General features: G+C 40.9%; 1 protein-coding gene across 1 annotated transcript; it reads left to right on the top strand.

Annotated features, from left to right (window-relative positions):
* The first annotated feature begins 11,558 nt into the window (after positions 1 to 11,558).
* myl1 (myosin, light chain 1, alkali; skeletal, fast) lies at positions 11,559 to 16,612 on the top strand. The gene is made up of 6 exons (XM_040148447.1): positions 11,559 to 11,690; positions 12,443 to 12,470; positions 14,437 to 14,580; positions 15,946 to 16,119; positions 16,314 to 16,391; positions 16,568 to 16,612. Exons 1-6 carry the CDS (start codon positions 11,559 to 11,561, stop codon positions 16,594 to 16,596), a joined length of 585 nt encoding a protein of 194 aa, XP_040004381.1. The 3' UTR covers positions 16,597 to 16,612.

The following is a 16,612-nucleotide window of genomic DNA, read 5'->3' as shown; positions in this document are numbered from 1 at the left end:
GGAAAGTTGATCGCGATTGGCTGCTGGGACGTTGTTTTTCTCAACTCACGAAGTGCACGCTGTTTAGATTGGTCTTCGGGAAAAAAAAAACGCCTATGTTTTTGTCAAGCGAGAGGGATGAACCCGAGATTCCCGTGTGTTTCAGTCCCGAAACACACATGAATGTAGGTGTGAACAATGAAGTGCTCTGCAGGCCAAAGTCATTTAAATCTCTCTGGTGTATGGAAATGTTAACCTATCAGAATGAATATACATATATAGTTATAAAACCAGTTTATTTATATTAGTTTTCCATGGATTTTACTTTTTTGCTGAGTTTTTTTGCGTTGAGTTTGAGCACCATTATATAGGCTTGACACTTCAAACTGCCTTTTTTTGCCAATAATTACAAAGTTTTTCTCCATTTTAAAGAGCTTTCATTCTGTTTCTGCACTTATGCTACAGAAGAAAAAAATGTTGCAGTGACTACTTTAAAAAAATGTCAGGAAAGAAATTACATTACATAAGCAGCCTACATTGTAGGGTATTGAAAAGAACTAAAGGGGAAATGCATGTTGACTTGGAATGACTGCACCTACTTACAGCAAACCTGTGTGCATTGCTATACGTGCAAAGAAATTCTCTGTGTAGCCTTTTCTTTGAGGTCAGTTGCCTGCACACAAAAAAAAAAAAAAAAAAAAAGGCAAACTGTCCACGGACAGGCTCCATGGTGGTGGGATTAGAGTGGTCTGTGTATTTGCTGATCACTGCAAGACTGATCCTCTGTGGAGAAGGCTGCCTGACTGCCACTCTGCTGGGTTCAGCAGTCTGCACAAAGTGGGTGTGAGCAATAGGACCTGTGCAGATCAGGCAATACCTCCACACTCCAGAAGTCTGACTTGGAACAATGGGCTGTGTAACTATGTCAGTCCATGAAAGCTATGATATCATTTGCAAATCTTCAGTATTAAAAATGTGAGGCGGTACAGTGAGTCACTGAAGTACCTTACATTTAAATCCATATATGTTCTGCACATAACACATACTGTATATATACATATAGGTTACAGCCTAATTAATTTGTGTCTTGTATCTTAATTTTTGTCTACTTTAGTTTTAAATTGCTCCTCTGCATTTGTCCAACTAACTAAAAATACAGATCACGATCCTCCTGTCTAAATTTAACCTCTGGCTCCTCTTCTTCATTTGTGGAGCACTGGTGACATCCAGTGGTAATTTTTGCTCCAAAGGCTCAAATGTATTTTGAGTTAGTAAATGTTGTAGTGGCACCCTCGATGTGTAGGTGACAGCGCAGCTCTGTAGATGAGCTACAGCAACAACTGAGAGGCCTCTAGAATCATTTAGCTGCCAGCCTGTAAAAGCCATAATGGCTTTACAGGTGGCATGAAGTCTTTATGCAGACCACATATGCATACTTATGTAATGTAGGAAGTGATGCGTTTAAGTGCTGGATCCCCTAAACCATGTCTTCATTTACACTGCTGCCTAAACATGATTTGTGCTCCACTTATCACCGTTACTTTACTAGTAAACGAGCTGATACTGTACTTCTACTGTTCTGCTCTTAAATATCAGTGTCAATCAATATTCAAGGGAGGGTTGAAGTACACAGGCCAATAATGTCTATAATTTATGATGACTAAAGATCATCTCAAATTCAAGATGCATTACCATGAAATCCAGACTGTTTAGCCAGACTGATCATTTGCCGTCTGTGACAGTAGTTTATGCTTTAGATTAACATTTACTGTTCATTCCATGCATGTTCTTTTTGAGTTTGCCTTTGCCCCTCAAAATAAAGCATGTTACATATGAGAGCTTTTCATGTGGACGGAAAATTCCATTTTGTTCTTTTTATACATTTAAAAGAAAACAAATATGAGGCACGCAAACCCAGAAGAGAGCTGAGGTTTGCACCAGAGCGGAGCCCATTAAAAAGAGGGTACTCAAACATGATGGCCTGATGATATGAACTTCACTCTGGGGATTAAAATAATGAGAGTGAGAGAAAAAAAATGATATAGATCTGAACGCTCTAAAAGAGGCTTTGAACACATTTAGCTCCTGCAGGGGACCCGCAAGCGTGGTGTGAAGAGGTAATATGTAACATGAGCAAATTCAGCCCCTGTGCTTAACCTCTCCATTCTCTGCTTAATTTAGCTAATTTAGGTTACCTTGCTTTACTTTGGTTATCTTGAGTAACTGTGCTAACTCTCACCTTCTCCTGATTTGGCTTTGGAAACTGTCAAAACACGGACCTCAGTACACATTTATGTTTCTTCCTGATGCCTCCATGTACAGTGATTAATCATTTCCGTTGAAGTTGTCCTTGAGAACATCCATCACACAGAAGATGTGCCTGTTAAATATGGGAATTATTATTGTATATTATATAATTACACAGGGTTATACAAAGTGTGTAAATATGTTTTTTGAGAACATGAAGCCATAAAACTCTTAACTAGGCAATGATTTTGTTACGCTGTCACCACCAAACATAAAGTCATATTTCCTCCTATAAAATAAAGCAGTAAGAATATAAATACAAATGCAACCGTTTCCCTTGCTAAGGGTCCAGATTGTGTCACAACCCCAGTACACAAAGTGTTATTTTTAGAAGGTGCAAAAACAGGAGATTTATGGCGAAGCGCAAACATACACACTCTCACTTTATGGATATCTATCGGCAAACACATATTCTAAACATTTGAAACTGTGTAATATAGTTATTATTACTCAGAGCTTAATCATATGAATCAAATGTAGCTTTCTAAATATCTCCCTATATACATCACCTTATATACTGTTTCACACAATACTGTCATGCCATCTACTGATACTATAACAAACTCTACAAGCAAGCTTATTTTAGCAGCTGATCCAATTGGATTTTTTTAAATAATTTCATTTCCAAATAAATTGATGCTTTCCTCTTCTCTGCTGACTGTTTCTGATTTAAAGTAGTTATGTTATGCCCTCAAAACACAGCCCTGGCTACTTGTTGTCGATAATGACCGAATTACATACAATGGAAAATTGCTGGGTGATGATTTGGAGAACCTGAGAAGTCTGTGCAATGTACACCGTGGCCCTTTATTACTGCAAAGGCTGTGGTTTGCTGCCTTCTAAATTCCTCCACTGATTGGCTCGGGTGCGGCCTAATGAGCTCCAGTGTCTGTCCTCAGTGGAGGGTCCCCACATTGTCTGCGGTTTCAAGTGTGAGTTTCAAATGGTGACCAAGCTTAAGAGGGGACGTAAATAGATAGGCAAGCCCCCTTGCCAATGTCTTTGCCAGGTTTCCAAGTACAGTCTTGGTCTTGAGATGCCAGAAATGATAAATGGTTCATTACAAGGATCCATGATGGTGCTTGTTCAGCGTAGCATTAGGCTGATTTAAGAGTTTGAAGATATTTTATACATTTTATATATTGTGTTACGGAAATACAAGTTTATTTGTATAGCATCTTTCAACAGCAGGGCCATTCAAAGTGCTTTACATAAGACATAAACAGACCATAGAGTAAAGATCTAAAAAAAAGCACACTGCTTCTCCATGCCTAGTTTTGACTCTGGGGATTGATGATTTGAGAGGCCTGGATGGCCCTTATTGTAGCAGCAAATCAGAAATGATCCATGCCATTTGGTGCTTGATATAAACCAGCAGTAGTGTTTTAAGATCAATTCTCTGACAAACCGAAAGACAAAAATTTGCGAACCAGAGCGATGTGTTCTGCCTTTACAGCTGTTTGAACCGAAATTTTTTTTTTGTAATAACACACTTTGGCTGGATTTTACGCATGTTTTAGTAGCACTAGTAGCAGCAGCAGTGACATAGTAGGTAGCATTAGGAGTAAGTCCAGTTCTAAATAAAGAATAACTTAATATGTTGTTTAAAAGACTTGAAAAATCATCTTTAAATGCTTTTAAATGTAATTTTTCGTTATTCCTTTCACCTCTGGAAGGGTCTATAATTATCACAAAGTTTGTTCACTCAAGCCTCCATAACTGGGATGAGGTTAACATATGTACTATTATCACCATCTTTAGAATTGTACTTTGCTCCCATCATATTTCAGTGTTACAGTATGTGATGTCAAGTTAGAAGAACACCCCTGCACAGCGTCACCAGTCTTGTTTTGGGCGATGGCATCATGACATTAAGACAGTGTGTCTGTCCAGACTGCGACAGCAACTTCAGCCTCCGCAGTGTTAAAGGAAGATCAAGTCATCAGCCGAAGAAAAAAGAAGGAAGAGACTGTCCCTTTTGGCTGCTATCGGATTCCCTTCCTCTGTAGTGTTGTAGTGTCCCCTGTAAAAAGGGCAGCGAGTAGCTTTGTTTAGCCTGCCCCCATCTAATTCCTGTGTGGCCAGTGACAAGCTTTTGAGAGAGCAAGGGAGGGAAAGAGCGCACGTGGGCCATAGAGGCTGCATCAGCCCCCTTAAGGAGCCATGGCCCCTGCTCTTAGAAATCCCAAGAAACTTCACACCTCTCTGTAGGGACTATAAATAGGCTCCATCTGTCCCCCCAGGCTCAGTTACAGCCTCATTCCTTTTGGCATGGTTGGAGGGCAGGGAAGGAAGCACTCCGAATTTGAAAAAAAGGGGGGGGGCTGGTAGGAGGGGATGGGAGGGACAAGGGGGTAGGGGGAACCAAAGTCCAAAATCTACTCTCTAGTCATCACAGATAGTTGACTGAGTGACCTCTCCTGCATGTTTTGAGGCAAAGGAAGTTCATCAGTGCTCTCTTTCATTTCCTTCTCTACAACAACCGTCTTGACTCTCCAACTCTCTGCAGAGGCGAAATGCCACTGACCATGGCACCTCTGCCATCTTAGGAATCTTACACCACACTGCACTCATCGCAATTTTTTTTTTCTCAAGCTCAGGTTCTCCACGTTTCATCAATCATACTTAGCACAGCAGGACTCCAAAGTCATTTCTCCTTCACAGGATCTTAATTGCATAGCTCACAGTTTCAGGGTTGATGTTTTAGTCCAGTTTCTGGTAACATGAATGACATTTTTTCTGTTCAGTCAGACTTCACGTCGGGATCCATTTTAGAAATATTGTGAAATGGACGGTGTATTTGAGAGATGCCAAGCCACACGTAGGCATCAGTGCTTCAGGTCACATTGTCATTCCTGAGAGAAGACAGTTATAGCACCTGTCCTGAAGCAAACCTGGAGGTGATATTATGAAATGCCCTGCTTGTCCTCACAAAGAAAAAGATAGAGAGTGGGGAGGGTACACAGAAAAGATAGATCCAAGCATACTGGTTTGCAAAAAAATATTCACCTGAAAACCCTTCCTCTCATGTCTCTCTATTCCTCAGTCTAAAGTGACATAATCCAAAAAAGCTTCTTTGCCTTAGTTGATGAAAATAAACGGAGTTTACTAATGTGTCTGCTTTATTCCATCAACATATTTTTCATCCCTGTGTGTGACGTCTCTTAGCCCTCAGCGTCCCTCTCTTGGTTGCAATCACCCCTAGAATGTTCAAGCAAAGTGAACTCATTTAAATAAAATGAAGTAGTTGGCTAAATAATAGTATTTTGTTTAAATGTTCTGTTCCATTTTGTACTCCACTTTGGTTCTTGTATCTATTAGGTTGTTTGCTGATGCTTAAACATCCCAATTTCCCAATATTGGTCACTGGTCTTTCATTTGATCTTATTCCCATCAGGCTCAAAATAATATTCATTATAATGTTTGAGACAGAGTTGTGTGGGGAGATAGAATTTAGGTGTCATTACATAGACATCCACATTTTTGTTGAACAAATTACTTTAGTTTCTACCATAATCTTTTAATAGGCAATTTGGACTATTTGCACACATACATTTGATGTTTCAATTGCTCAAAAGGGGTGAAAAATTATATAGATATATGATTGTTTGAATTTGAAGAGAGCCAAAGAACTACACTTTTAGAGCACATGCAGGCCGAGTAGAAAAGCAGACTGCCATTGAAGGAACGCAGGTCAAGTAGATCAGTAGCTTTGACAGCAGTCATTCACAGTCTAAGTAGGATATTTATAATTCAGTATTGTTTGAGCTCGGAAAAAGACAGGCTCTAGCCACTTTGCATAACTTATGCAATGTACTCATACTGGTCCTTGTAACAAAGTAGCTTCATCCTCTCTTACCTATCTTTCCTTTTTCACTGAGCTTTACTTTAACATCACTGATTGGTTATGACTGAAATATCTCAAAAAACTTGGATGGATTGCCATCAAGTTTGGCACAAATATTGTTTGTTTCCAATAAACAACTTCTGGTGATCCCCACACTTTTGATCTAGCACCATCAACAGGTAAAGGTTTTATACTTATCCTGTGAAATATCTAATATCTAAAGGATGGTTGGGGACAAAACTTTGTACAGACTTTCACGGTTACAAAATGATGTAACTTTTTGACTTTGGTGATTTACTGACTTCTTCTCTAGCACCACCATGAGGTTGACATTTCCTTGACATTTCTGGTGAAATGTCAACCACATTTCACTGAAACGTCTAAGCAACTATTGGATGGATTGCCATAAAATTTGTCACACACATTCATCTTCCCCTCCAGATGAACTGTAATAACTCTGAATATCTGTTGAGTTTTCACTAAGTTAAAATTTAACTTGGTCCAATACTTTAGGTCATGGCTAAATCCCTGCAAAACAAATGACATTCCCATCAGCGCGGGTATACTTTGAATTTAGAGCTAATTAGCAAATGTTAGCATGCTAACAGGCTAAGCTTAGGTGGTTGACATAGTAAACATTATTCCTGCTAAACATTAGCATGTTCACATCGTCATTGTGAGCACGTTAGCATGCTGATGTTAGCATTTAGCTCAAAACACTGCTATGAACAGCTTCACAGAGGCGTTAGCATGGCTGTGGCTGTGTCAGTCCTGTTTACTGTTTCCTTTCCTGGTGACTGTCCTGCGTAAAAGTGCCTTGCACTAAACTACACCAGACATTTCCCAGGCAAGGCGTGTAGTTAAATCTAGAGTCCGTGTGAACTTGTAAACACCAGACCTCTGAGTGGTGAAATGTCAGCTTTTGAATACTGCAACATTTTGTCACAAAAACAAACCAAAGGTTGGGTTATTACTTCTGCTTCTGTCTTGGCTCTATTTTATGTATTTTGCTGAGTAGGGCCAGAGATGCAGGATTTAATATAATGCCACCAACTGTGATAAATTGGCTACAGGTCTATATGTTGAAAGCGCCGCGCACAAAGCAAGATCCTCCTTTTTTCATAACAATACTGTATCCCTGCCTCTGAGAAGCGTTTGAATAACTACAACTCCATCTGCTTATTAAAAGTGTCTCTTTGAGAATGGCATTTCTGACGAGAAATGTAACAGTGTTTCTCCCTGCATTACATGTTTTTAACTGTGTTTTTTTTTTTTTTTGGCAACTACTGCAGGTAACACTAACTTAGAATGTTCGCCAGACCAGCATACAGGCAGCAACAAAATAATAATAACTTAACAACAACAAAATAGCATCTTGTGACTATTGAGCCTTTTAAAATTGGAATTTCTGCTTCCTCTTTCTTCATTCTACCTGATTCTTGGAAGGCAGCGGTGGTCACCAAGGATGGTTGTTGAAATTGATCTTCAGATGGTGTGTGTCACTGCTATGCCCTTTACAGTACAGTTGAAGCCAACTCCACTCTTTAAAAGATCTGACCTTACATCTCCAGTATGGCTTTCCCAAAGGAGCCAGACACTGATGATGAATAAGTAAAGGGGTACATGTTTAGTCAGCAGGAGAAGATTGTTTATCTTTACTAATGTAATATGAATCTGTAACAGTACACTAAAACATATTTAGAAACCTGTTTGTTCAGGCTGCCAGAGAAAACATTAACCACAGAGAACAAAACTACTTTCTGAGGCGTGTCTTTTTGGAATTTGACTTGAAAACAGGGAATTAGCACCGGAATTACAGAGACCAGTCAATAGGGGAAATGTGACAGGTTCGGTGTGTTGACACAGCTCACACACTGTGTTGTAAATTGCACTGGATGAGAAACACACACACACACACACACACACACACACACACACACACACACACACACACACACACACACACACACACACACACAATTTTAATCCCTAAAAAATTACCTAAATGTGTGCGATGGATTTATTTGAGATCACGTGCCACTTAGATCATTGAGTTGCATGTGATCTCAAACAGCAGAACTTGGTACACTTGATTGTCTAATAAACTGGATATCTCTTTTTTTTATTCTTTACTCAAACTGACCTGCCATCACACCTTAATAAAGCCCAGCTCTGCTATGCTGCTGAATACATTAAGATTCTATAGTGGAGCTCAGACTGGACTGCAGCACAGGTGCAAGGACCAAGGTGGAGTTTCAATCGGGGGAGGGAGTGAAGAGAAGTCAGACACGGAGATGGTGCAGTGGGGTGCTGTGGGTGAACCCAGATGACAGCTGAGGGACTGAGGCTTTCTCTGGCTCACCCTTGTGGAGATGGGGTCAGTGAAAGCAAGTGGGTGGGGGGAAGGAAGGGCCTTAAATGTGGAGGAATCTATGCAGCTCCGTCATCACCAGGCCCTGTCATGGTGGTGGGGGCAGGGCTGCACCGCTGGCACTGGGAGACAGATATAGACAAGAGTTAAGAAGACAGAATTTGCACTCTTAGCCTTGACCGGGTTACTGGCATCAGCAGCTGAAAGCTCCACTCGATCTCCAGCGCTCTATGCTTTTATGTCACATCCTCCCCCGGGAGTGGCGGTGACTGCTCACAAACACAGAGCCCCAAATTGAACACAGGTGCTGCTCTACCCAACACACATTGTCAGTGACCAGAAATAAACAATGGCTCATTATTCGATCTCAAAGACACCACTTCCAACACCTGTCCACTTAAAGCCCTGCCCTTTGAAAATTTCTCTAATTTGAACTAGTTTAATATTTTTTCTTTCACTTGCATTTATTTCTTTTTCAGTTTACCACACTGTTTGACACTAATTCAGTATACAGAAAGGTGACAAATTAAAGGAAATATCAACATTAATTGTCCTAGTAAGTTGTTGAGCCACCAAGAACCACCAGAACAGTTTCAGTGCTCTTTGGCATTGATCCTACAAGTCTCTGAACTTTACTGGAAGGATGAACACTAGTCTTCCAAAAGCTATTTCCTCATTTGGTGTTTTGATGATCGTGGTTGAGAGCGCTAACACTTTGGTCCCACACTTTGGTCCAACCCAAGCAATTGGGTTGAAATCTGGTGACTGTGAAGGCTATAGCATATGATTCACATCATTTTCTTACTCATCAAACCATTCAGTGACCCCTCGCACCCTATGGATGGATTGTCATCCTGGAAGAGACCACTCCCATCAGGATAGAAATGTTTCATCACAGGATAAAGGGGATCACTCAGAACATTTTGTATTGATTTGCAGTGACCCTTCCTCTAAGGGGACAAGTGGACCCAAACCATGCCAGCAAAATGTCCCCCACAGCATAACAGAGCCACCGGATCCCCTCACGGTAGGGGTCAAGCATTCAGGCCTGTACCGTTCTCTTGGTGTACGCTACACATTCACTCGCCCACTTGTGGAGAAAATGGTGAAAGATGAATCATCTGAACATGTCACTTTCTTCCAAATCTTTTTAGACCAGTGCCAACGAACTCTCAAATGTGCATTCATCTTTGTAATGAGAGGGTTATGCACTGCAACCCTACTATAATATCTCTCTCTGTGTAACTGTCAACAGACTGTTCTTTCTGCCACAGTCTGATCACGTCCTGCATTGACAACATCAGTCACCTGAGAAAGATCTGCTCTTCTGTTTTTCCGTACATATTGCACTAATGCATCACAGTCATCGATATGCGCTTTCAATCACAACCTCTGACCCTATTTACTGAAGTCTTTCCCATAGATCTAAATGCAGATGTCACATCAGTTACTGTTCCTATGAAACACTAGTCAGTGGAGCAGTCTTTGTGAATGAGGCTCCTGCCATCCGTGCCCCAACAATGAACCCTCTTTCAAAGTCACTTGGATCCCTTCCTCTTGACATCTTGACACAAAATCAGAATCACCTGGTCCTGCTCAGTGTTTTCATAAATGCCACAGAGCGTGACTGAATGTTAACTGCTTCATTGTACCAAGCAGTGAATCTGTGTCGTTTAGTCACCTAAATATGCAATGTTGTTATGGCTGCGGCATTACATCAAATGTAGATATCTTAGATGAATTGTGCATCATTTTATACAGGGTTTTACACATATTTTCCCCAAATTCAGCCTGATGGTGTAGGCTGATTGTGTGTGTGGGAACTCTGGGATCTATGCTAGAATTTAAAATAAAGTAGTGACTACCCAGCATTAGATGGAGCCTGATGAGTCGCCACAGCAGAATTGAAGTCAGAGATGAGTTATACTCACATCAGTGATGTTATGGTAAACCAAAATGTGTCTAGTCGTGATAAGGATAAACACATATGTTGATATCCTGACATAAGCTCCACCCATTTGATGCTCGTTATGATAAACACTGTTAATGTGAGACTTTACTCCTGAATATCTGACTTAAAAGGATAAAAGTAGATAAAGTCATCAAACTAAAAGGTGAGTGTAAAGAGTTTAGGTTAAGCTACCATCAAACACATGCCAGATCTACACTGATACAGTGCTCAGGTCATATGATCAGGAATGTCTTTTTCTTTTCTTTTCTGAAAAACCCTCCTCACCTTACTTCCAGTATCTTATTTCTGGCCATTCACTGTAACATTACACCGATCAGCCACAACATTACGTACATTGTATATAATATATACATAATGTATATTGTGTGTATTCACACAATGCAATAGCCTTCTTGGGTTTTAAATATATACACATTCATCCCGGTAAGTGGTTTTAATGTTGTGGCAGTTTGGTGTAACTTCTAGCTGACAGAAGCTGAAGTTGACCAGAGTAAGATGTTGTGCAACTCCATATTGGATATGCTCATCGCGTTAGAGCGCAAAGCTCTCTCTCTTCTCGATGCTCCACTCAGGCTTTAATTGTCGTTTTCTTTGAGACTATAGTTTCAGACTATTTCTCCATGAGATTACACAGACAGTAAAACAGGTTCAACATTATTCTTGTTTCGACATCGTCAAATATCAAAGCGTTAAATCATCCTCAAACGGACGAGACTGACTCCAGATTGTGCGTCATGGAGCACAACAAATGGCCCCAGGTAATCTTTCGCACCGTTTCCAATGTTTTCGTTTTTCATTATAGACTTAAGGCATAAATACACTCTCTGGCCCGCAGCCCTATATTCCATGTTTAGCGAGGACCCCCCTGCCACAAACACACACCCCCTCCCATCAGCTATCCAATCCGTACACGGGGACAGCATTGACGGGGGTCAAAAGGAAAAATAGCCTCTTATATATACGCCCAAGCGGTGATTTCTTGCTCTGAGTCCCCTCCACTCTGTGCTACACTCCTTGTGTTGTCACCCGAACCGGGAATTGTTCTGTGCTTCAGGGACAAATTAGTTGTACCATCTGCTGAAATGGCACCCAAGAAGGACCCTAAGGCTGCCGCCAAGAAGGCACCAGAACCTGCACCAGCACCAGCACCTGCACCGGCACCCGCGCCAGCCCCTCCTCCTAAACCTGCTGGCGTCGACCTGTCCGCCGTCAAGGTACAATGACCGTGAACGCATGATCTGGTCTGCTATGGGGAGGGATGGAGATGGGAAGATGGCTGCTCAGGAGGAGCTGGGATTTGACTTTTGCATGACAAAACTAGACCTTTAATTTCATACATTTGAAGGAAGGAGCATGTGAGAGTAACAGAGGACTGCTGTGAACCACTTTGATCTGATATACAAGCATCATATCCAAGAGGAGGAGGTCAAAATCTTGTTTAATTAAGTATGAAAAATACAAGAAATCATATGTATATATATATCTATATATCTATATATATCAATATATAGATATATATATGCACAGTTAATTGTCAGTTAGTGAGAGCTGCTGTATGCTTAAAGGGCCACAGTCAGAGTTGGGCAGTGGATTGAAGAGAATAATTAGAACCATGGATAGCTCACCATGGTTCAGACCACGCCCCCAGCTCTCTGGATTGGACTAACAGAGTGGTGACTAAAGTGTGATGGCAATGCAGGGTGACACCAAATGTGGACATGTAAATGTAGCTAAAGATGGACCTCTACAGATCGGGTGCCACCATTTGAAGCTAATTTTGGCAAAGAGACAAATTTAATCCTAGTTTAGGCCCGATTTATTAGTCTAGATTAAGTGGAAAATGCCTCTTTATAATGGTTTTACATATAAAGAAATGAGTGATTGTTTTTTTTGATAACATGGCACGTCAGTGCTCTTGCATTTGTATGTTTTACAACTGACATGGCTTCTTTGTATTGGCTTGTAGGTGGAATTCACGCCAGACCAGATTGAAGGTAAGAAAACCTCATTTTAGCTCTGCAACCATGTGACACTCATCATCTCTTCTTGGCCCGCAGTCTTGGTAAATCAGAAAGGCCATCCATATAATAAATCACTATGCTAGAAACCAAGACGTTTGATAGGAAACCAGTGAAGAGTACAGTGGCCTTCCCTCAAAAATGAACATATGCTCAATGCCAACCTGCAACAGACTTTGTAGTGAGTCGTGAGAGTTCATGGCATATGGTCGTTTTTGTGTTTTGACAAGAAAATCAGATGGCTCGTGAAATCTGATATTAACTGTATGAAGCTAAGAAACCATTCAAACATCCGGAGAATTTTAAGTAAACTTTTAAAATGCCATAAAAAAGAAAAACAGCTGATGTGTTTTCAGCAGCATCGCTGAATCACATACAAACTTGAATACCTGCATCAAAAAGACAGCTGTGGGCTGAACATCTGCAGGCTTTCATTTGAAACAAGCACCAGCTGATTATGACTTCCAACCAGAGCAGGTTAAACAAATACAGTAGATTAGTTTGTTTCAACTCAAAGAGTTGACAAAAAAAAATCAGATTGCATCAGATATTAAGCACAGACTAGGGACCACAGATGAGGAGGGCTACATTTATGAGTTAAATTCACTGATGACTGGTGGGCAGAGCATCACAAATCAATCCACCCAATCCCGGTGTCCTAATATTAACTTGCAGATTGATGATTGGCAGCTTGCTGGTGACATGAGACTCTCTGTCACTAGATCAGAGATATCAAACCCTGCGCCAAGGGGCTACATTTTTCCACAGCAGCCAAACACATTCAGGGATTAGAGGGGGACTGTACAGGAGAATAGTGAAATGGTATTGGAGTGTTTGATAAAGATAAACACCTGTGTGCTATTGGTCCCTTCTTCTGGGTTGGACACCATCGGACCAGACCTGGTGTTTGGCCGGCTGCATGTTACGCTGCAGTCAGCATTCCCTTCTTATGCTCAGCTCACCCACAGAGGGCCTTGCCTTTAAAAGGAGGGGGGCTCATATTCTCAGCTATGTTTATCAATTCCAAGGTGCACATAGCCCTGCTGAGAGAGAGAGAGAAAGAGAGAGAGAAGGAGACAGCTGAGATAGAAATAGTATGAAGGTTGATGGAGCTTGGCAGGAGTCAGTCTATTCCGCCTGTAATACCACAACCTACAGAGGTGTCTTGCCCTTTTTATAAGTTTCCCTCGACAGTTTGTAGAGGAGCTGCCTCCACCTGCTGGCAGGCGAACAGCAGCCGCAGCCTCACTTGGTGAAATGCAAACCACCGACTCCAACCACTGCCCGCTTTTAACACAAATATATTAGAAATGTAGGAAGGTTTTTTTTTGTTTGTTTTCGCAGGAGATTTTCATCTACTGACCTCCACGGATTACTATACTATACTTCAAAAGATTTTGATGAACTTATTTAACTTTGACACTGAATATCACAGGCATTTGTGTATGATTTTGCAGGAGTACAAAATAAGTGAAATGAAATACTTTTCAGATGCATAAATAAAAAAAAACATGCAAATCACTTAGGTTATTGCCTAGTTTGTGCAATTAAATGTGAGACACTGCTTCACTAATAAATAGATCCACTGTTACTTCCATTGTTATACTTTAGCTCGAAGCCAACTCTGGTATTGTAATTCTTGAATATAATTTATAACATAAACAAAAAAAAAAAAAAAAAAAAACTGCACACAGAGTAAGTTAATTTAGGTTTCTACAGAAAATATCACTTTCTAATTTTCACAGTTGAACAGTCTAATGTATGTCAAGGATAGATATAATAGAAATATCACACGGTACAAGAATAAGGCTTCACAGGGTACAGTTTAGACCTTATAAATTCACCGTTGGACACCTCTGATACACACAAATCAGCTGATACAAATGACTGAACTATCAGATTCATTAAGATGATGACATCCTCTTTTCCTTTCAATCAACAGACTACAAGGAGGCCTTTGGTCTGTTCGACAGGGTGGGTGACAACAAGGTGGCTTACAACCAGATCGCGGACATGATGCGCGCTCTGGGACAGAACCCCACCAACAAGGAGGTGAACAAAATCCTGGGAAACCCCTCTGCTGATGGTGAGAGAAATGTTTTGTATATCAATGAATTAGGTCAGAATTTGTGTGGTGATGTTAGGGTTGGATAGATTTAAAGGTTTTGGATGTTGGGTGCAATTCATTACGTTTACATTTGATAATTTGATGCAAAATATTTCTTAAAAAGTGAAGGTACTCGGTTTTTTCCAACAAATTCAAATCTTCTTAGCACTGAAATGCTACAGCTAACTACTGGATATACATGATACAGTACTATCTCTAGTCCTAGTCTTAATATAATGATAAAATGAATGATTTTTCTTGATTTTTGTATTGATATCTGCAGCACTTTAAGAGAAATGTTGTTACAGCTGATGGACAGAGGGCATATTTGTCTGAGGTGATGCACAGAGTGTGTGTGGTAACCAGTAATGTATGGCTCTCTCTCACTGGTACTCATGGTGTAATGGTTTTTGGTACACACAATGCAACTCCTGTACATCTTGACAATGAGTAGGAATACGAGGAAGAAATGATCAGTTACTGCTTTTGTGGCTGGAATCAGTCACGTTAAATCAGATTAGCTGGTTTCCTTTCCTTTGAAATCAGTCTGCTCATCAAAAATGTGTTATTGAGAGAAGACATGGAACAGATCTGTCACAAAAACGTCTCAGGAATGAAGCAAAATCTCCAGTAGATTTAGAGTAAACACTAATAGGCTGAAAATCCTGCTTTTGCTGCCAGCTAATGGTTGAAATTGTAACCCTGCTGTGAAGCATAGCACTATGCTCTATGCACTATGCAATGCAACATCACAGTTGGGTGTGGGCACTTGTGTAAAAGTACACACCTGTCCACATCCTACTGGGACAGTTAGTGCAGCAGATTTGGAACTTTCAACCTGTAGAGGGCAGTGCAACATTGCTTTTCCTCCATTCAAGATTCAGTCTGGAGGTGCTCTTTCTACTGTACATTTTTTAGGTTTTTAATCACTAATTATTTGATAAAATCATGGAAAAGCATTATAAATATGTGCCTCTCATCTGGTCTGCACAGACATGCGACACAGGCATAAATCTCTGTAACCTTTAAGCAAAATGGCACCATGACACTTAATCACTAGTGACAGAGCCACTGCTGCATGTTACAGTATACTCTGGCACAGCCTGCAAAATACCAAATCAGATCACACATGAAAAATATAGCAATAAATAAAACATGTGTCTGTCCAAAATGCTCCATCGTGAACCTTTAGAACCTGTGGAACTTGTAGTAGGGATGTCAGAAATTATTGATGTTGAAATGTGTTGACAAGGATTTTGTCCATGTGGTGCCTGTTGTTGCAAACCGGCCTGCCTTTCCACCTCTGCATGCCGCTGACTGTCATTTCTGTCCCCCTACATGCAGAAATGGTCCACAAGAGAATAGAGTTCGAGGCTTTCCTGCCCATGCTCCAGTTCATCATCAACAGCCCAAACAAGGCCGGATTCGAGGACTACGTTGAGGGTCTGCGCGTCTTCGACAAGGAGGGCAACGGCACAGTGATGGGTGCTGAACTGCGTATTGTCCTGTCAACACTGGGTGAGTCAGGCTAGGTCCCTGGTGTGGTTCGCCGTGTACGTATGTGTGTGTGTGTGTGTGTGTGTGTGTGTGTGTGTGTGTGTGTGTGTGTGTGTGTGTGTGTGTGTGTGTGTGTGTGTGTGTGTGTGTGTTTGTGTGTGTGTGTGTGTCGCTGTGTGTTGTTGATCGAGGTTGTCCTCTACCTCCCCCTACAGGAGAGAAGATGACTGAGGCTGAGATTGATGCTCTCATGGCAGGACAGGAGGACGAGAATGGCTGTGTCAACTATGAGGGTGAGCCACAAATGACAATATAGTGATGAATAATATATGCTAATATAACATATAACAATATATTACTATTATTATTATTGTTATTATTGTATTATTGTTTACTTATTCTTCTTCTCACTCACTCATTTTCCCTCTCTCCTGTCCTGCGTGCGTGCTGCCCTGGTCTCCCTCCACAGCCTTTGTCAAGCACATCATGTCTGTGTAAGGACCCTGCCACTGCG

Source organism: Xiphias gladius, chromosome 16, assembly GCF_016859285.1.
Source record: "Xiphias gladius isolate SHS-SW01 ecotype Sanya breed wild chromosome 16, ASM1685928v1, whole genome shotgun sequence".
In the NCBI taxonomy this organism is placed as follows: Eukaryota; Metazoa; Chordata; class Actinopteri; order Istiophoriformes; family Xiphiidae; genus Xiphias; species Xiphias gladius.
The sequence above is the reverse complement of the archived record's forward strand: the minus strand, read 5'-3'. Positions and strand labels throughout refer to the sequence as shown.

Coding starts and splice junctions, on each gene's coding strand:
- myl1 (XM_040148447.1), top strand. CDS start 11,559: ATGGCACCCAAGAAGGACCCTAAGGCTGCCGCCAAGAAGGCACCAGAA. Junction 11,691..12,442: donor TCGACCTGTCCGCCGTCAAG/GTACAATGACCG, acceptor ATTGGCTTGTAG/GTGGAATTCACGCCAGACCA. Junction 16,120..16,313: donor TATTGTCCTGTCAACACTGG/GTGAGTCAGGCT, acceptor CTCCCCCTACAG/GAGAGAAGATGACTGAGGCT.